The sequence below is a fragment of the Serinus canaria genome, chromosome 3 (genome assembly GCF_022539315.1).
Source record: "Serinus canaria isolate serCan28SL12 chromosome 3, serCan2020, whole genome shotgun sequence".
Taxonomy (NCBI): domain Eukaryota; kingdom Metazoa; phylum Chordata; class Aves; order Passeriformes; family Fringillidae; genus Serinus; species Serinus canaria.
This window is the reverse complement of record NC_066316.1, coordinates 97743453-97764515: the sequence shown is the minus strand read 5'-3', so window position 1 is coordinate 97764515 and position 21063 is coordinate 97743453. Positions and strand designations below refer to the sequence as shown.

At 39.7% G+C, this 21063-nt stretch overlaps 1 protein-coding gene across 2 annotated transcripts in view; it reads left to right on the top strand.

Moving 5' to 3' along the window:
* Window positions 1-13152: 13152 nt before the first annotated feature.
* Window positions 13153-21063, top strand: part of MBOAT2 (membrane bound O-acyltransferase domain containing 2) — an 85756-nt gene continuing 77845 nt past the window's right edge. For both annotated transcript variants that reach the window (XM_050972700.1, XM_050972699.1), the window contains exon 1: window positions 13153-13287. Coding sequence is in view for 1 of the 2 variants with exons in the window: in XM_050972699.1 (XP_050828656.1) it covers window positions 13216-13287 (72 nt within the window). In the remaining variant the exon portion in view is untranslated. The remainder of the gene's footprint in view (window positions 13288-21063) is intronic.

Below are 21063 nucleotides of genomic sequence, written 5' to 3'. Positions count from 1 at the left end.
AATTTTGGCTTGTTTTCATACAATACCACAGTTTAAAAGTACATTTACTTTTTCTTAGCAATCTGATGGGGCTACTTGAATATTTTCTTGTACATTTTGTGAATTAGTCTATGACAAAATACCCCAGGCAGAAGAACAGACATAAAAATTAGAAAATTCAGCAAATATAGACTGCACAGCACGAAAGAAAAGAGGACAATGTGTTGCGAGGTATTTTGCAACTTAACACTGTAAATGGTTGCAGGCAACTACTTCTTAAAGTATCTGTAAAGGGCAGGGAATTAAATAAGTTCAGCATTCATTTCACTAATGCCTCTTGGCTTAGGTCAACATTGTTTAGGTGACTGTTTTATGACTGTGGAACTCTGTTACCTATAAACAACTAAGAACAAATTGTTCTGCACATCCCATATTGTGTCAGGTTGCTTTCAGGCCACGTCAGAAGATGACAGACTCAGCTCTCCCTAAATTGTGATAGAGAAGTTTATGTGTGGCCGTAGGTTTTGGCTGTCCAAGGAGGTGAGGGCTCACTTGTTTCAGAACATGTTGAAACAGAGGTGTCATCCAAATGTGCTTGTGAATGTTTCCCAATAGTCTCCTAATCTTGCAGGACAGAGGAACACTACCATTTGAGGTTAACTTGGCTCTTTCATATAGTGCAACTAAGGGAATATTCGTATCTTATAACTAGAACACTCTAAAAACTAAAAAATATTTCAGATGTGTCCCTGATGACATGTCTTGGCAATTTAGTCTAATAGTTTGCTTCCAAAGCCAGTCCAGAGTAGCCAATCTCTACTATTTCTTGACTAGACACCAGATTTCAGGCAGATTTTCCTGCTCTGAAAAACGTACAAAGTATCAAGTCTTCAACACCTGTACTGCTTCCTTCCTTCCTGCTTTATCTCCTCAGTGCTGTATTGCCTCTGTGCACTGTCTGCCCATTGTTCCCCAGAAAGAAAACATGACTTGCAGACATAAAGAAGATCCATGTTTTTATTGCCATAGTTTTGTTTTGTTTTGAATTCACATTAGTAAGCAGGAAAGTCAGAACCTAGTTCAGTAAAGTGCAGACATTGGAGGATTAAAATAGCCTGTAGCTTTGGACTAATAAAAAAGCACAAATCACTTTCCCAATGGGAGAAGGTTGTTTTATTGGGTCCTGTAGGGAATCAGAAACGCTCCTCCTAGTAAAATACAGACCAAAGTTTCAAGCAGTACAGCATGCACATGGCTATTACAACCTCATAAAGCCTTCAGGAAGCAGACAGGGATAACAAAAAAAAAAAAAAAAAAAAAAGCTTTGGATTTTCCAATTTTCAGGACAAACCCAAGTATCTACTTGAGCAAGGGGGAGAATAATGCAATTAAACAGCATAAAATTTTCAGTGCCTTCAACACAAGCATATCTGTCAACAGGCTTTTTCATGTCAGGTATAAAACACATACACATTCTTCTGTAGTGTTCTAAAATTTAAAAACAAAATTCTGCCCTTTTTTTAGGATCTATGATGGAATTGTATACATGAGATATTTACTTCAAATATTGAATTAATATTTTTTATGGTTTATGATGCAATTTACATAACTGTATGAAGCCTCAGTGATTACTTTCTTGACATTTCTCTCTGTTTACTGCAAATTTTTTGAGAGGAACCATGCCTTTTCATTTATTTGTGTAAAACCATCATGCCAGAGACCCTGCTACTTCTCTTCTATAAAATGGTTTAAAGAAAGAGGCTGACAAGGAAGCAGATGGCTGAGAAATAGATGTCCAGTCTTTGTCTTCTTTCCCAAATACACAAGCAGTAACACCCATCTGTTACTGAAAAACAAGGAAGGAAAGCCTTTGCAGTTGTTCTGGACAGACTAATTACATGTTGGCCAAAAAGAGACTACAGGAGCCTATGATGAAAGGAAAGGGAAGTTGCTGAATCTTTGCTGAAGTCCTCACAGCTGAAAAGGCAGATCCATGAGAAATGTCTGAATTTTGAAGAATGGCTGTAGAATCTCCGATCCAAGGGAGAACCTGAAGCTTAAATGGTGGTGTGTCTCCAGGTGTGTGACATGCCATTTTCCACAAGGACATGGGAGGGGAAATAAAGAACAGAGGAAAAAAAAAAGTTAAAATAAAGAGAAAAAAGGGAAGAGAACTTAATCCAGAGTAGGTAAAACTGCAGCTAAGAACAACCTGCAGGAAAAGGAGTGATTTACTTAAGTGCCATACCTGGCACTATTCAAAACCTCACATCAGCCCAGACAACTCCAAGATCCATAAAATATATGGGAGCTACCAAACAAAGATTCAATAAAATGATGGAGAGAAGCATTTTATGCTGCTTCCCATTTATTTAGTGACATTGTTGCACATATACATAAAAGTGACAACTTGCAACTTATTGGACTTGAAGTTGAATTGAGCCCTTCAAAAAACACAATAAAAATAAAAATCTCTGAATGGTTAAATAATGTTTCCCAGCAAGCTTCTTGAATTAACAGATTTCAACAGAAACTTAGGACTTTAAATTACTTTTTCATTCAAAAGTCCCTCTACAATTAAAAATCCTAATCTGCATGATACCCATTAGCAAATTAGTACAGAATGCCAAAAGGAACAGTTTAGGTCCACTCTGCAAGCATTTGTGTTTATATATATTGCTCTCCTGATATGCACAAATCCTGTATTCTTGAATAGAAACTCCTAGCCAACAATTTATCTTGAGGCTTTACCTTGCTCCTTATGCTCTTAAGCTCCATTTGTAAATGGCAGAATTTACCCCAAACCTTTCTGACTACCCTAATTTGATAGACTCACAGAAGAGTAATAGTTGAATTATGAAGGCACCTCACCAGAATGTTGAGTTCAGGCCCTACCCTGCTCAAACTTTAGTCAGCTACAGCAGGTTGTGCAGGGCCTTATCCAGCTGGATTTCAAGGGTCTCCAAGGCTGACTCCACAACTGCTCTGGGACACCTGTTTCAGTGCCTGACCACCCTCACTGTAAAGAAGCTTTTTACACATTTCAGTGGAATTTCCTGTCTTTCAATCTGTGCCTATTGCCAATTGTCCTTTCTGGGCAGCAGTGAAAAGATACTGGTTCTGTGGTCTTCTACTACCTTAATTCCTTCTGGTATTTATACACATTGATAAGGTCTACTGAGCCTTCTTTTCATCCAGGTTAAGGATTCCAACTCTCTCAGCCTTTCCTTGTATGACACATCCTCCATTCTCCTAATTATCTTTGCAACCTTTCACTTAACTTCCTCCACTATGGGCATGTATTTCTTGTGCTGGGGAGCCCAGAAAAGGACACAGGTCTCAAGGTATGATGTCATCAGGAAGAATTATGTCCCTTGACCTACTGGCAATGCCTGGATGTTGTTGGCTGCCTTATGTGCAACTGCACATTGCTGGTCCACAGTCAACATTTTGCCCAGCAGGAGCCCTGGATCCTTTTCTGTAAAGCTGCTTCTCAGGCTCCAATGTGTACTAGTGCATAGGGTTAATCCTCAGCTGCTACAGGACTTGGCATTTCTCTTTGTTGAATTAAATGGGGCTCAAGAACAAGAGTTGACCCATTTCTCAAGCCTGTTGGTGTCCCTCTGAATGTCAGCACACACACCTGGTCTCAACCTTCTACTGTCTGGATACTTGCTGTGGGTGCACTCTGTCAGCACCACCCAATATAAACCCTGGTATCAATCCCCATGGTACTTTATTACTGACTGATCTCCAGCTGGACATTGTGCACAGCACAGCCCTTTGAGGCCAGCAGTTTGTCCAGTTTTCAGTCCCTCTCACTGTCCATTTATCTAGTCTGCACTTTGTCAGTTTGTCTCTATGGAGGTTACAGGACACAGCATTGAAAACCTTGCTAAAGCCAAGATAAACAACATGCCTCAAACTCCTCTCATTCGCAAAGCCAGCTCTTCCGTCACAGAAGGCTACCAGATTGGTCAGGGAAAGTTTCCTTCATTTATATCCATGTTGACAACTCCTAATCACATTGTTCATCATATATTTGAAAATAATTTTCTTGAGGATTTGCTGTATTAAGCCCTCCCAGAGATTTAGGTGAGGCTGACAGGCTTGTAGTTCCCTGCATTCTCCTTCTTGCCCTTCTGGAATAAAGCATGGACATTTGCTTTCTTATAGGCCCCAGGAACCTCCTCTGATTTCCATGACCTTCCAGATACAATTGAGAGCAGCCCTGCATGCATAGTTGAACCCCACCAAATCCTACTGACTTGCATGTGCTCTATTTGTTTAAACATTTCCTAACTTAATCCTCCTCTACTGAGGTTAAGTCTTCAGAGCTCCAGACTTTTCCACTGATCTCCATGGCCTAGGATCCCTGAAGGCAAATCTTACCAGTAAAAACCAAGGCAGTTCTGTGGTATGAATAATTCAGTTTTATTTAGCTGTGACATTTTTGTATCTGTATTAGAAGAAGCAAATGAATGCAGATGATGACTGAGGGATGTTTCTTGAGCATCCTGCACCTGAACAATATCTGTTTAAAACTTCTGTTCTTAGTGGTGAGCATGGACCTTGAAAGAAGAAAAACTGTTATAAGTAGCTGAGGGCATTTTCCTGCAGAATCATATTGTGATATTGGCAACATAAATCTAGACTAGGGAAAGAGAGGAGAATGACAAATCTCTCACAAAACTGGAACAATATTTTAATTATCATTAAAAAAAGCCAAATTTCTCCTTGTGAAAAGAATATGAGGAAAGTATTCTTTTTACAAATAAACTCCATAACTTTTATACCTAAATACTGCAGATAATGCAAGAATGAAAGCAATCGTTGTCATGCCTTTGGGAACTGAATTTTGAAGTTTCTGATTGAATTCCTGTTATTGTATTGTTAAGGAAGTGGCCTTGTTCACTGAGCTGAAGCAACACTGGAAGAGCTTCCTGTTTAAAGCAGCAGGGAGTGCAGCCCTGAGAACATCAATCACACAGTTCATGATATTAACTTGACTGCAGCATTGCAGGAACAGGGCTCCAGTCAGCTTCAAGGGTCCCCTGTAGTGTTATATATGGCAAGATCCTGCAGTTAGTATTTCTTCACTGTGACACAATAACTTTCTAACAGAAATGGGAAGAGAAGGAACACCAGGGAATTGATCTGTGGTTTAGCATCCTCTCTCTCCCCAATACCTTTCAAAAAAGTGCAAAAATTTTAGAAGTCAATTACATAATAACCTACACATAAGTTTCTTTGACAGAACAGTAATTTCTTAGCTTAGTAACTAAAAGTCCAAGACTTAAAGATTTATATCCTTTGTGATTTTAAATTATCTCTGCTGTTTCTCTTATTTTTTAAAATACATTTAAGAAGGCTTTTATGTTCTGGTAATGATTTCCAAAGAATAAACACATATTTTTAAATTTGTTGTTTGGTCTACGCTCTTTCAAAAAATTTCTAGACAAGGAGATGCAGTGGTCCTAATAATCTTTAATAGTTAATTCATTATTAAAAGTAAACATAATCATAGTTGGTCAATTAAAATGCCAAAACTAGGAGCAGGATCATCAAAAAAGCAGCAATGTCAGATCTGCTGTCTATAACAAAGATCTGTGGACAAAACATCATGAAATGGACTATTCTGTTTGGCATAGCAGTGGATGTTATGAACAGATTTTCCTCTATGCAGACATAAATCCTGATTTTCAGAGAAGTGATGAAGGCGCTAGCAGCGCATTCAGGTTGTTTAATCATTCATGACCCTAAATACTCACGCCTCGATTAAAGTACAGTTTAGAAACATTAAATCTACCTTCATCATAAACACCAATCTCAAAAACTGTGGAGGAGATAACAGAAAAAGCCTACTTTTACACACAATGTAAAGGGTGAAAAAGAATGAAGCACTGCACAATAAATATATCTAATGATTTGATTATTATTATGATTTAACTGAACTATCAAGGAAGGAGAAAAGAACTTATATATACCAATGAGTATATTCAATTTAATAAAATGCTTCTTCGGTTTCCTAGATTGATTTCCTAAAAAATAAATTTATATCCTAGAGTATTTCAAGTACACATACTGCAATTTCAGGAAAAGTGCTCCTTGACTGAATGGTTGAACTTTATGCAAATGGCTTCACTTATGCAAGTAACACCACTCATAGAAATGGAACACATATCTGAGCTTGTGACTTGAAATAACTCTCAGAAAACTGAACACCAGCATGCATCTTTGACTACTCTTCTCAGAACATTACTTACTTAAGTTTTGGGCATGTTGTTAGGAGGACTATGGTATTATGACTTATCTCACAAATTTGTATTTGGAGAATGCTCATGCTCCATATCCCCTTATGCTTGCAGATGGACACTTAGCAGACAGGACATCAAGCAAAGATACATGAACAGAAGTAAACCTCAGTGGAGTATTTTTCTGCTCAGTGGCTGACAGTGTGAGGCTCTTGGTCCAGTTCCTCTCAGGTCTGTAGATCTCTGAGCTGACCAGCCTGTCCTGCTGCTCTGAACAGCAAAGGCTCAGCCACTAGAACATCTTCTCAGTCTTGCAAAGCAAGAGAAAGGCACTGGGGGAGCAGGTGAGTGCCAGAGCAACTGCAGAAACATCCAGTGATGAGCTCAATTGCACTGGGCTGTTTCTGGCTGCAGCAAACAAGTTGAACATCCCAAGTACCTACTTTCTATTCATCACGTCCCTCAGCCTGGTTCTGCCACACACCACCAGTTCTGATCACTAAAAGGTCCATTGTGACCTAGTGGCTGTGAAAGAGAAGGCACCTCAAGCTGTGCTGACTGATATTGTTGGAGTCAGAAACAGCAAGGGAGGAATTTTAAGAGCAGGAGTACCAATAGTATGTGGAGAAGAAAATAATAGGAATGATGGGACAAGTGGTAATGAAGTGTTGTATGTCCAATCTTATCCTTTCTAGTGCAGATATGTGCAATTGAAATAAAGAATGTAAAATGAATAGCAGACAATGAAACTATTAAGTCACATGAACACTGAAGATGTCTTATGACAAAAACTCAAAAAATGTTTCAAGAATAGGAGAATAATTTAAACTCAAATGAACACACAGGACTAACCCCAGAAACTCCTGGAGGAAATTTTCCTCCTTTTTTCTGAACAGAAATATGCTCAGATTGAACATGATAATGCATAAGAACAGGGAGAACCATCCCAAACTAAGTAGCAATGACCATATGGACTGAGAAAGCTATTAAGTGCAAGCCAGTCCTGGAATACCGGAAAAGAAAATGCCACAGTTATCCCTTTCTCTCCTTTAAGTTAACTGCAAACTTGAAATAACTGAAAGGAAAACTTACTTGGTAAGCCTAATTTTAAATTGCATTTTTGTTTTTTACTTTGCATCCCCTCCTACAGTTCAACTTTTGCTCTTACAGTAAACTCATTTTATTCTGAAAACTTATCTTGGCATTAAAAGCAACTCTAAAGCAAATTTGGGATGAATAAGGCATATTATTATTTGACAAACAATTAATCCAAATAAAGAAGAATCTTAGTCCTATCTTGTTGCACTCAACCTATGGCAAGTGAGAGGAACCTTGGGAACTGAGCTCTCTAAGCAGCAAGGATCAGTTTGAGAACTTGTAATATCTGGTATAGAGGAAAGCCAGGTCTCCCCTTTCAGCCAAGGAGACACGATACACAGACATCCCAGAAACCTGAGAAACTTGTAAAAGCTGTTATTTCTATGCCCTGCTGTTACAGTATGACAGGAAATAAAACTTAATTATAGATTCACTGCACACTTATTCATATACATTTCATCTGAATACATTTTTTTTTACTAGTTAAGTCAATGAGAAAGGTAGACTTACCAGTTTTTGACTACTGTTTTATAGTAGTAGTTCCTTGCAAGGTTATCACCAGCCTCTCCCATCCACTCTATCTCCCAGTCTATAATAAATATTTAATTAAGCTCAAAACAGCTGTTCTTAAACTTTTAACCTAGCTCATTGCTTTTCAGTTCTGAAAAAAGGCCTTCTGCTCCCTAAACTTTTCAATTATCAGAGTGACAACAAAACCCCAACTTCCTGTGGCACTGGTTATTACATTTTGACATGCTGTACACTATCAATTTGGACTGTTTCTTCATAAAGAATTTTTTAATAGAATTTGCTTTTAAAGGATAACCCATTTATCAGAGTAACTTCTTATTGAAGTCCGACAGCTTAACCTTGTCATGAAAGCAGGAAGTTCCTTTAGCAAAGAAATTACAACTTCTAAGATCTGTACATAAGAGTTGATATTTACAGCTAAACAGCAAGCTTTAGTCAGCTTTCATTCATCCTTCTTTAGAAGCTCTGCTTGATTTTGTTAACAGACTTTGGGCTGTAATTAAAAACCAAAATGAGCTGAACATGACTATGTTTTTGAGACACTTCCGATGCACTTCCCCGTCGCCCTGATTTTTTAGGATTTTCTAAGCCTTCTGATGTTGACATTCTTGTAGAGAACCTTCTCAAACACTTTCTGTAAATAACTCATTGTTTTGCATTCTTTTATAGAGGAAGAGAAATTTGATAGACTGTTGGTTTGTGGAGTGTCATTGGAGAAGTGGCACTGTCACCCTCCAATCCACTGTCACTTTTGGAAAGCTATAAATGTTAGAGTCAGAAAATAAACTTCCCCCTTTTCTCTTCACCTTGAGAACTGCGGTGTGTGCTTGTGTTCTTTCTGTCCTATAGTGACAGTTCCCCATAAGAGAATTTCCAAGATGTAAGCACTTAGAAGAAAAAACGTCAATCACATAAATCAATTATGTGATTGAAACTGATTGCTGCCTTAATAACAGAGAAGGTTGTTCACTCTCAGAGCAGCTCTAAGACTGAAATAAGTCAAAAAATCAGAAACCAAAGCATTCTGCTAAAAGAGCCAAAGGGAGGCTTTATCTGTCTTGTATCTAAGCTGTGGAAAGGAATTGATATTTTTCCTCATAAGTAGAGAGAGAGACAAACAAACACTACTTGAACTAGCAATTAAGAGTATCATCATGAAGAATTCCAACAAATATTAAGGAATCACACAGAGCACTAAATTACTAAAATAGCTGAAATGGCTAATTAAAAATTATATAATTTCAGAAAACATCTGATGCATGTGAGGTTTACTGTGCTGTGCAGAATATTTAAAGATATAGCAAAATAGTCTTTGCAGGAAGGGTGAAGCAAAAATACAAAACACCAAATTTTTAGAGCAGATTTTTTAATTAAAAGTATTTCCATTTGACTGGCATCAGCTTTTGCAGAAACATTCTTCTCTTTGGAATGAAGTCTCAAATATTTCAGGCTAAGCAAGCCCAACAAGAAAGTCTAAAATAAGACTTTTCCATGAAAAAGTGGTCGACTCTCTAACACTGAAACTCATTTTCCTTTTCATTTATTTTGTTAGAAGGAGTTTCAGTAATTGTTCCTATTTTTTGACTGTGAATGTGTTCCTAGAATGGCCTTCTCAAACAAAGAGGAAGAAGAACTGTACACAATGATGCATCTAGAAACTTTATCCCTTCCCATCCCCTGCCACAGTGCTTCTTGTTTTGTTATTCTGTTGTAGAGTGTCATATGGGAAGACTGGTATTGTTAGCACCTGAGTATCTTACAGTGTCATTCAAATAAACAAAGTTTACAGGAAACCTCTAGTGTTTGTTACTTCATTCTGACAGATTGAGGAATCTCTGTAGGGCTGAGATGCCTTTGTGATTTTTTGTACCCAAGAACTAAAAGCATTTATGGGACCATAAAAACTTAATCAGAAGAAGAACATCACAAGTTGTTCATGGTATGCCAAGCCACTCTCCTGGAATTACTTAAATCACCACACCCTCCTGAATTCTGTCTGACAGCCTTTGGTGGAAAGAATTTTCTTTGTGGAAGTATCACTTCTTGTTCTCTTAGATGAAAATATTTTAAACAGTAGGAATGTAAGTCACGTTTATTGAAAACTGTCCAATTCACGTGAAATTTTACAGATTCACTACTCTCAGTACATCAGCTTTTGTGTATCACTCACCAGCCTTCTTTTTCATAGCATCACTCACTTTTCAGAACGAACTGCATTGTCATTGTGTCGATGTGATGCAGAACACTACCTGTCGCCAGACAATGCTGCACCTTCCCATACCCAGTATTCTCACATAGGCAGGAAGTTCTCTGAAAAAATCTGTAATAAACCCTTCTCTCAAAGAAAAAGAGAGGAAAAGCAGACCTACTTTTACTGCAGTGCCAGTGCCAGCCCTTACCATACGCTTATACAGCAGACATCAAAGACAAGCCACATTTTCTCTGCCAGAAATCCCTTATTTTCCTGTTACTTTCTTCCCAAGCAACATTTCTACACCTCACTTTTAATTGCAAACTTCAATTTTCAGCTCTGTGCGGCAGGACACCTTTTGTTCTTCCATGTAACTCCCCCACCAAGAGAGGGTTTCAACAAAGGAACTATTATTTTGTAACTGTTCTCAAGATGTATTTCTTTTAGGAAGGTGTGTGTTCCCCAACACACACCTTCCTAAATAAGAGCACAAGAAAGTCTTCCGAAAACACCACATTTCTCCACTGAAAACTTGTGAAAGACATAACTATGTAACCTAATGCCATAGGTGCAAACTATTTATAATACTGTGATACACAGTAGAGATGCATGTTTGACAGATGAACTCCTAGGAGTCATACAGGAAAGAATATTTTTGCTATTTTCTGAGCCTTGCAAGAATACATACACTCACAAAAGAATAAAACTTACAAGAAAAAGAAAACATTGTGTTTTAAATCCAACCAACATTTATGCTGTGATATCATGAGTGTGTTTCTTTTGTTAATTGGAAAAGAGGAGTTCATTCAGTAGGTCAATTCTTTGCTGTACATATTTCATCAACATGTCAGTAACCGCACCTCCATAGATTTATACAGATATAAATATACAGACCAGAATAATTTCTTGTGATTAGACTGACTCAGAATTAGGTATCAGCCTTTTCTAAAGCAGCTCTTTTGTGGCTTCATTTGAGAGTGTTTAGGCTAAGATTTCCAAAGATTTCTGTGTGTAGATATGTATCGTAATAAAAGAAAATCAGATAAGTGAGCCGAGTCTTCATATACATATGTATAGTGTAATGGAGACTGTACTGAGCCTAGTGACACTGCACTCCTATGGTGTTATTCACACATATATATAATTTGCAGGTTTAGATTTAAGAGACTGATTCAGAATTAATTGGGAAAAGTTTGGGGTTTTTTCCCCTTTCTGAAAGCAGCTCTTTTTTGCTTTACCACAAGAACATTATGCTATTGCTTCTGCAGATACTACCTCAATTGTAATTGCCTGTCATGCAGTGAAGCAACCTAATTAAAACCACTTATTTGCACCTATTAACCAGTCTCTTTAAATTCAGACAAAAGATCTTACCACAAGCTAAAACATAAATACAGAGTGTGGTCTGCAATTCAGCAAGAGAAACAACGTGTGTTTTCAGATAATTACACTTACCTCCATTTTCCTGCTATTACAATTAGCATTAACCATGAATTTAAATGGCTGTGTAAATCACTACACCTGGCTACTAATCCAGACACACTCAGACTGCTAGCAGGACATTGGATAATGCATTTCATCTTTTACATGCTTAAAATGGTGACGATTTTTGTGTTGAGGGCAAATTTCTGATTGTATCGTGGTTTAGAGGTGCAGCATACAAAAATTATAAAAAAATGTTTGATAAACTTCAAGAAATAACTTGCAGTTTTATCTCAAGAAACACAGGAATCTTGAGCAGTTTTATAGATAAGACCAGAATATTCCTTTGCAACCTCCTTCACCACAAAAATATTGTCTTTTAGAAAAACTAATATTTCAGTTATTTCATAGGGGGAAAAAAATCTACAGAAAGCTCTAATGTAAATAGCAGGCAGGGCACTAAACCAGAATGGCTTAATAAGTAGCCTTCTGCATAAGCTCATCTGGTAGAGTTTTCTGCACTTCCCTAATGTGATGCCTTCATTAAAGTGCTTTGTTTCACACTGGGTAATGCTGACTGGACAGGTGGAAGAGTTGTGCTGTGCACCAATTCAGTACTATGGCCATCACATCACTTCTTGCTTTCTTTAAGGAAACAGCACTGCTAGATTGAACCCACTAAAGAACTGGTTTCTGTATTTAAGAAATAGGCCAATAATAAAGAAAAAACTGTATCTTACAGCATGATAGAGAGACTTCCTTAAGCTCATGGGTGGTTTTAAGAACAGGATTTCTTCACCCATTTTTTGTGCCACGTCTTCAGGGCTCCAGGCCACCCTCATGCCCAGTGGGTATCTATCACTCATCCCGCTCTGCGGACGCCGCTGCTGGGCGCCCACGTGCCCGTCTGGGCGAAGGGGCGATGGCTGGGAGCCAGACGTGGGCTGAGCTCTTCACTACCTCAACACTTATCTGCACCCACACGGTCTGGGCTGGCCTCAGCGACAGACACTTCCTCAGGGGCCACCTGCGCCACCGGGCACTGATCCCGCCAGCACCGCGCTCCCTGTCCGGCTGTCTCTGTCCGGCTGTCCCAGTCCGGCTGTCCCTGCCTGCCCACCCCGCGCAGGGAAGTGTCACTTCCCATGAGGTGCCCGCATCCATCACCCACCCGCGCCCTCAGCGCTCACCCCGCGCACCTGGGCGCAGCTCAGGGCTCAGAATCACAGAGGGAAGTAGGAAGAGACTCCGAGATCATCGAGTCCAGCCTACGAGCGAACACCACTAGGTCAACTAGACCAGCACTGAGCAGCCTTTCCTTTAACATCTCCGACGGTGACTCCAACACCACCCTGGGCAGCCAGTTCCACTGTCTGATAGCTCGTCCTGCGAGGACCGTCCCAGCAGAACATCCCCTAGCGCAGGCTGGGATCGGGTGAGACAGCGCCGGGCCCTGCGCGGTACCTGCGCGGTGCGCGCAGCTCCCACCCACCCTCAGCGCGGAGAGGCCGCCGCGGCACCGCCTCGTCCCGCCCAGCCCGGCGGGGGCGGGGATTGGGCGAGCCCGCCCGTCACTCCGCGGCGGCGACGCCCATCGATTGGCCTTCGGAGCTGTCAGTCATCGGCGGGACCGCGCCCGCCCCTTGTTGTCACGGCGCCGTGCGGGGCTGGGGCCGCTCGCGCCGCTGTTGTTGCCGCCGCCGCGGGAGCCCGGGCAGGGAGCGGCTCCCCGGCCTCGCCATGGCCACCAGCACCACGGGCTCCACCCTGCTGCAGCCCCTCAGCAACGCCGTGCGCCTGCCCGTCGACCAGGTGAGGATGGGGAGGCGCCCGCCCCGCCGCCGCTCCCGCGGGCTCGCCGGGGAGGGACCGCACCGCGCCCCCGCTCCGCGCCGTCCTGCCCCGCCCCAGCCCCCCGCGACCTCTCCATCCATCCGCGGAGCCGGTGCGGGGCGGGCGCCGCCCGGAGCGGGGGCCGGCCGCGGCTCCTCTCCGCACCCGAGGGCGGGGGGGGCGCCGGGGCGGCGGCCGCGCTTCGCGGGCAGGTGCGCCCGCCCCGCGCCTCCCCGGCTGGTCCAGCATCCCGCCCGCATCCAACCGTGTCCTGCCCGGCCCTGCCTCGCCCCAACTTGTTGGCAGCGTCAGTCGGCCAGATGTGGATCCGCAGCTGGGAGTAGGGCCGGTATCAGTTCAAGGGATGCAAAGATTGGGTAATAATTGCAAATGCAAAGCAGCTCGCTGCGCCTGGATGCGCCTGCCAGGGGGGTTTCCACGCGGTGTTAAATAATGTGCGCCGCACACAATGCTGCTGGGAATTCCTATCTGCTTTGTAGGCAGAGCGTTTCTGTGGTATCTATTGTCCAAGTGATATAAAAATTCCTGAAGGCTGTTAATCCTGGTATCTTCACAAAATATCAGATGATTACAAAATAAGATTGGGAAACTGAGGTTTGCCAAGTTTAATCACTGAAGCTGGACCAGGATGTTTGTTTATGGGGGAAGTGGTCTAGACCTCCGAAATCTACAGAATATTTATGTATTTAGGAATACATAAGCAAAGTAATCTTCATATAAATTTTGTAGCACCAAGAAATTTTATGTTAGGAATTTTTATTTTTTTTAATGCTTCATTCATGTACATATGAGTGAAACACATCAAAGAAAACAGTCTGTGCTTCAGTAGAGGGAGATTTTGATGGCTTGTTTTTACAAAATACACCTGATAAGCCAGAGAAGTAACTGGAAATGAAATAGGAAGGAGCATGCCTAGTGAAAGTATTTTGGAAGTCACTGAGTTACACATTCTTCTTTTTTTGTCCCCCCATTCCCCAGCCACTTGTTAGAATGGTTGTAGGATGGTTAAGGATATACATGAAAAAGTACCTTCTAGAAAACTGGCAAAACAGGCAAGTTGAAATTGAGCTCGGTGGGATGGAATAGATACTGTGCACCCCTTGCAATGATATGCAATGATACCTGTGGCTGGGATCGATGGCACCTCGTGGCTTGGTGCCTTATACCTGCAGGTGGTAAGCTGCTCTTGCCAGGTGCCATGTGGTTATTTCCATAAAATGTGCAGCTTCTACAGGATACTGTAAAACACGTCAGAGTTGACAATCTTTTTAGGGCATGATGTTGGTGGTGTATAATTTTATACTCATAGTAGTAGTCATAAATTTAATTGTTTATGATGTGGTGTGACTACTGCCAAAATTGTTTTTAAATTGTGAGTACATTTTTATGATAATGAAGTTATTTTTTATCAAAGCCTGGAAAACTTTCCTGTATTGAATGTTTTGCAACAGATGCTCCTGTAGAGCCAAGAAGTTTTTATAAAGTACACTTTGAGCTCTGTTGGAACTTTTGGGAGTATTCACACTGGAGGGTGGCTAGTTTAGAAAGTTTGTTATAAGCAGTTGGAAGTCAGATAGACATTGTTTTTCAGACTGTACATAATATAGGTCCAGTTGTGTATGAAGAGCATTGATTGTGACTGGAGTATGAAGAGCTTCAAAATTTTGCTGCACTGAGGAGACCATGTCTATAAAAAACCTGATTAAAAAAAGCAGAGTTTTTTGTGACCTCAGCTCAAGATTCTATCTTGATAGTAAGTTTGTAATACAGAAGGAATGTGAATTGTGTTCAGTGTAATCAAATCAAAGGGAGTGAAGGAGATATTGAGGTCAGGGAAGAAAAAGAAAGTTCTCATACTCTTTGGTGTGTTTGCTCAGAGATTATGTTTGACATTTGGTGATACTATAAGCATATTCAGAATGAAAAGGTAGCACTGCTTTGAAAAAATAATAGAAGAATGGAGGTTTTTTGGTTAGTACATTGTTTCTACTACTTGCTCCAAATCTGTACTATAACTAAAGTCATACCAACATAGCAGCTGCTTGAAATAGGCACTCTGGTATAATACCAGCACTCAAATGCTGGAGTTCAGTAGGGGTTTTTTTCTCCACTCAGTTTCAGTTTTCACCACAAACAGATACTAATCTTTATCCAAAGTGTTGCTTAAATTGTGATTTAGATTTAAGCCATTACTATCTAATTATCCTGCTAAGGCATATAACTCTTGGAAGACAAATTGAGGTAGCATGTGTCCATGTTGCCTTACTCTCTGGTGCTCAAGCAAATGAATGGAGAACCTTCCCTATTTGGCAGTTCATGGAAGTAGAAATTTAAGTTCAAGGTGAAGTTGCTATCTTTAAGATTAATCAATCAGACCCACATCTCTGTGTGATAGAAATTGATTACTTTTTTACTTAATGCTTGGCAGAATTAGAGACAGAGATTTGAGAATGGTTGGTTATATGCTAGTTGGAGGTCAGTGCAAAACATGAAGGGTGAGCTCCATCAGAGCCATTTGACACAGCAGTCTTCTCTGTGTGCCCAGCTGTGTTGCAAAAGAAAAGCTTTGTTGCTTTAACAATTTGCTAGACCTTTTTTCTTGGAACTAGAGTACTGGATAGCTAAAGGAATGGAGAAGAACTTGTTTTCTTCTTCTGTGTGCATCTCCCAACAAGGTATTGTGCTGTAACTTGTTGCTGTGTTAACCTTTGTCTCTCGTTTTGTCTTGCACCAGGTTAACCTAAAGGGCTACTTGGAAAAGTTAATGTGTTCTTTATAGGCTTCTTGGGCCATTTTTTCTGTTTTTATTTTCAGTCATTTGATGAAAGGGAAGATGCTCAGCAAGAACCTAGAGCAAACTTACTTTTCCTCTGTATTTTGTAGTAGGAAAAAAAAAATCACTGCTTGAGAATGAAAAGCCTGGTAAAAACTGTTTCTTTTCACATCTTGGAGAATGTAAATTGGCTGCTCAGGAAAGGAAGCATTCTGTCAACAGCTGTGGCACATTAAGTCCTTAAAGTTAATGAATGAGTGAATAAATATTAATGTACTTCATATTCCTTGTGTCTTCTCAGGGGACAGAAGGAATCAAAGTAGCCATGTCCTTCCCAACCTGGACTACTTCCCAAGAGAAGTATGGGAAGGTTTACCATAGAAACTTGGCTGCTAGAGTATCACATGTTGCCTCATGCACGGAGGTTGCAACTTGAATTATTTTATTGTAGTTACATCTGTCACCTAGCTTTATATTTTTCTTGTCTGTTCTCATGTAATATTTATGCCTCTGCTTCTTTTTTCTTTCTCGACAAATAATGTGTTGTACTTTGGTCTGTTTCCAATTCTATCACTACCTTGCTGATTTTCTATTGAAAAATGACTTATCTTGATGTGTCAGCTTACTTGTCATTAAACTGGAAGGATTTAAATGTGCTTTGACAAGATTCTAGGAAAGCAAAGCTTTCTTTTTGGCTTTTTGGTCACTGTGGGGTTAGGGGAGTTCAGAGAATAATCATTGCTTTCACTGCTTCCACCAGAGGGAGCAAAATTTTTTTACTGAAAATGTACAGAAATTGTAGGGGTTATTTCTGCCCTTCATTTGTTGTAGAAATTGGTAATTTGTACTAGAGGAATAGTTGAACAGGGGAGATAGGAGACTGACTACGATAATATGTGAACATCAACTTTTTATATGAGTTGTCTAAAAGATTGATCTTGAGATCCTGAAATATGGTCTGAACTTCAGTGATTATCTTCTAGATAAGAAAGGGAAGAATGTGGCTCCAACTGCTAACAGTATAGATGTGTAAGATAGGTGGACAGAATAAAATGTCATGCCTATGATTATGCACTTGACTTAAACTCCAGGATGTAAAAAAATTTTCAACAGAAGAAAGAAAAGTTCTGTGCTGTTTCCACACTTTTCTTGGTTTTTGTTTTTGGGGTTTTTTTTGTGCGTGTTTTTTTTTTCTCCCCAATCTAGTTCTAGCTTTTATTTGTTAAGTTTGTTCATTTATGTAGAATAAATACAATTTTCTATGTGGGTGCCATCAATCTTCAAAGAATCTAAACTGACTTTTTTATTAAGAATAGTCATAAAAATCCAACTCTTCCTAAACATGAATTGCATAAGCCACACAAACTTCCTTCATTTAGTGATCCTAAGCCAGCTTTCTGTACCTTTACACAATTTTCTGCATACGCATCCTTGTGCAGAGAGTTATCCAAGTTGCTTTCATCATGCCCTTAACACCCTTGCTTCCACATAAAAGCACTGACCTATGTTGAGCCTGTGTTTCACCTTTAAGCCCTCAAGGAGAGTGGGTAGAAATTTTTTTTCCTTGTATATATCTATGAAATATTTATTTCTTACATACATGTGATGTAAGAAATTAATTTAGGAATTTTTTCTCCTTTATTTTGATGCCTTGGAGGTGAGCGCAGCTGTAGTTTGGAGAAAAGGCAAGGCTTGGAGGTGGGGTAGGGAATTTTGCTGAGAAGCATTATGTGCCTGATTTGCCTGCAGGGTACATCTGAGTATGTCTCCTAGTTAGATCTGTTATTTCATGAAATTTTGAGCATTAGTGATGTCTTCTATCTTACCATCTTTAGATGATGATAACCCCTTGTTTTCTGCCAAGGCAACATAAAGTAGCCTCCTGAGGGCTGAAATGTTTTAGTCTGATAAAAACCTTTTTGTCAAAACATGGAATGGATATCAAAATATTTGTCCTGTATAACTATCCAGAATTTAGATGGCCTAACATTGGATTGAAGCATTATCAAACTAGGAAAAAAAATAATAAAGTGAAGAGTGTCCCAAGTTTCCTTCTTTCAACATTGATTCCTAGACCCTTGTTTAAGGGTCTGGTTGTGGAACCCAGAGCAGCTTGTTACTGATTTTTCAGATATGACCCAGGAAATTTATAAGTAACAGCTGTGAGTAAAATTAGCATTCATGGGTGTATAAAATGCAAACACTGAAGGCAGGGGAGTGGTAGGATAAGGCAATTGTGCCCCTACTTTGCCCCTGTACTTTCCTTATGTGCTGCTAGCAGCAGTCAGGAGAATGAAGGGTGGATGGCAAAACATGATCTTCTATGATGATAGATGGAGACTGTAGTGGGTGAAAAAACCTGAAAATGAAGTTCTTCTGTTCTTCATTCTGCATGTGCTGTTCTCAGTGATGTTTTGAATTGTTTGAATTTGCTAGCCAGGTTTTTAGTGGTTTCTTAACTTCTCTTTGAACACTTGGAAGAGAGGGAGTGTATCATCAGGAGGGTCCTGTACAGTGACACCTTTCCCAGGTTTTACTATTAGGGGTTAGGTATTGACTTACTCAGCCAACATTAGGTCAGGAGTTAACTCTGCAATGAAAAATACATAGAGAAGGATGAAGTGGTTGGGATAAGAGGAAAAATTGATAAGAGAAAGTGACTATCTTGAAGGAAGAGGTGAAATTTGTCATGAACAGAGTTGGAAAAGAAAGCAAAAACCGGGTTACAGGGTTAGAAAAGCTGGGCCATTTATGAAGTGATAGATTTAGTGCAAGAAGAAAATAAATCCATGTTATTCAGGTTCATGAATATTATTGTGAGGGTGTAAAATTCACAACTGCTGTAATTCTTTAATATTTGGAGAAGCAGCAGTGAATTTTGCCCTCTCACATGCTTTCATAGGGTAGGTTTTCTTCAGTTTTTTTGCAAAGCAGTGGAAAAACTCAAATATAGTTAGACCTAAGGTTTCTACAGTAAACATTTAAATCAAATATTATTTACCTGAACAGCTTATAGTCACCTGCTTTGTTTTGTCACATTCTTTTCACATCCTTAGGCAAGTCGTTGAGGTTGTGTGTTAACAGGCATATGTGCTTATGACAGTACAACCATTTCTGAATCCAAAGTGGGATACAGGAGTTGCTGTGAAAATGCTGCAGTTCTGGGATGTTGAACAGAAATAGTGGAGTGCTCAAAGAGCAGTCTAATAAAGAAAAAAAGATTAAGACATAAGGAAGATAACAAGAGTCACTTTTTATGGAGTGCATGGTTGCCACTGTGTTGCTTTGTGTTTCTGAAGGGTTTCTGCTTTAAATCTCTTGTACCACAGCTATTAGATCTTTTTTCTCTGTGGGCTTTTTCTTGAGTACTGTGCTGACTTTAAGCAAGCGTTCTGAAAAAGCAATAAAACTGAAATAGATGAGTCATCTTTATCATTTGGTGGTCCTGACATTTGTTGACTTTTCACTCTTGTTTACCTGTTCCTGTGTTGACCTAATGAAGCACTGTGATACATCCTTTGCTGACTTGATTACAGAATACTTTCTTCACATTTATTATTTTGACTAATCTGCACTTTTTCTGAGTAACATGTGCCCATTTTTTTTTCCTTGTTCCCTTTGAACTAGGGAGTCTAGACTGGAGTTTTATTTTCTCCTGGAAAGTGAGAACAACTACATGTAGCCCAGTGAAAACCTGCTTGCTTGATGTGTGCATCTTCACAGTATTTTTGTTATAAAGGAAGGTGATGTAGCTTTTCAGTGTGGATATTTCATTTTCCTTCTTTCCTTTGGGAAGTATTTTAAATTCAATGACAGTTGAATCAACATTGCTAGTCTTTTAGCACTTAAGTGAACAGATTTGCTTGAAAATTTCAATTTCTCTGCAAATTTAGATAAGTGCTCATTATGCCTACTTGGTTTAAGTGATCATTCTGATAACTAAGCCATCTTTTGAAAAGGAAAACTTCCATAGCTCTGCTTTTTATTCTAGAATAATATAGCCAAAGGTAAAGAAGCTATTTTGGTTTGGCTATAGTATGATTTTCTGTAGTTGGGATTTTGGTGTTTTCTTCTATTTTCAGTTCAAGTTACCTAAGCTGCAGAAGGTGTACTTACTCTGAAATGTGGCTTTTGTGCATACTGATTGTATTACTGCAGTGGTATATTCTATGTAGTAATGCCACCTGTACAGATCATTCTTAACCTTTCTGACCTGCCTTTTGGCTGAGTAATGCTCCTGATTCTAGTGCTTCCTCTCAGTCTTACATATATCTATAATTACACACACATATATAAAACCCCAATTATTCAATTCACTAAGCATTGAAAAATTGGACTGAAGGTTCAGACTGAAATGCATTGGGTTGTATTCTTCATGGTGGAAAAGCTAGAAAGCATTTGAGGTCATCACAAATCTGCGGAATTTCAGAAGTTTAGTAATGGCTGAGTTTTGTAGAAGGTCTACCTGTAGGATACATTAGCAAATCATTTTCTGTAATGGAATTGAATGTAGGAGGTCAGATAAAATATTTTAATATAGAAGTGTAATTCTAAATGTTACTAAAATATTGTTAAAAATGGGATAAATTTGAAGAGATGTAACATCTCAAAGTAGTGTCCATTGCTTGTGTGGATTGCTGCATACTGTAGATGTTTAAGGGCTGCTGTTGTGCTGCTTGGAGATGAGGCTGATCTCATGGGAATGATTCCTGAACTGGGAAAAGCAGGAAGATAATAGACATGGAGGAATACAGACTGTGTTGGGTAGTAGTTTGTTCAAGGGAGAGTGTGATGAAACCTTCTCCTGTTTTTTTCCTTCCCACACAGAGCACTGAGAAGCTGCCTTTTTAAAGATGGGGAATATTTGTTCTACTTGCTAATTGAAATGACTGTTGTCGTTACCAGATTTGTGCTTGCTGTATGGACAAGAGACTTACTTTAGATGTCTGTTGCTTATTTTA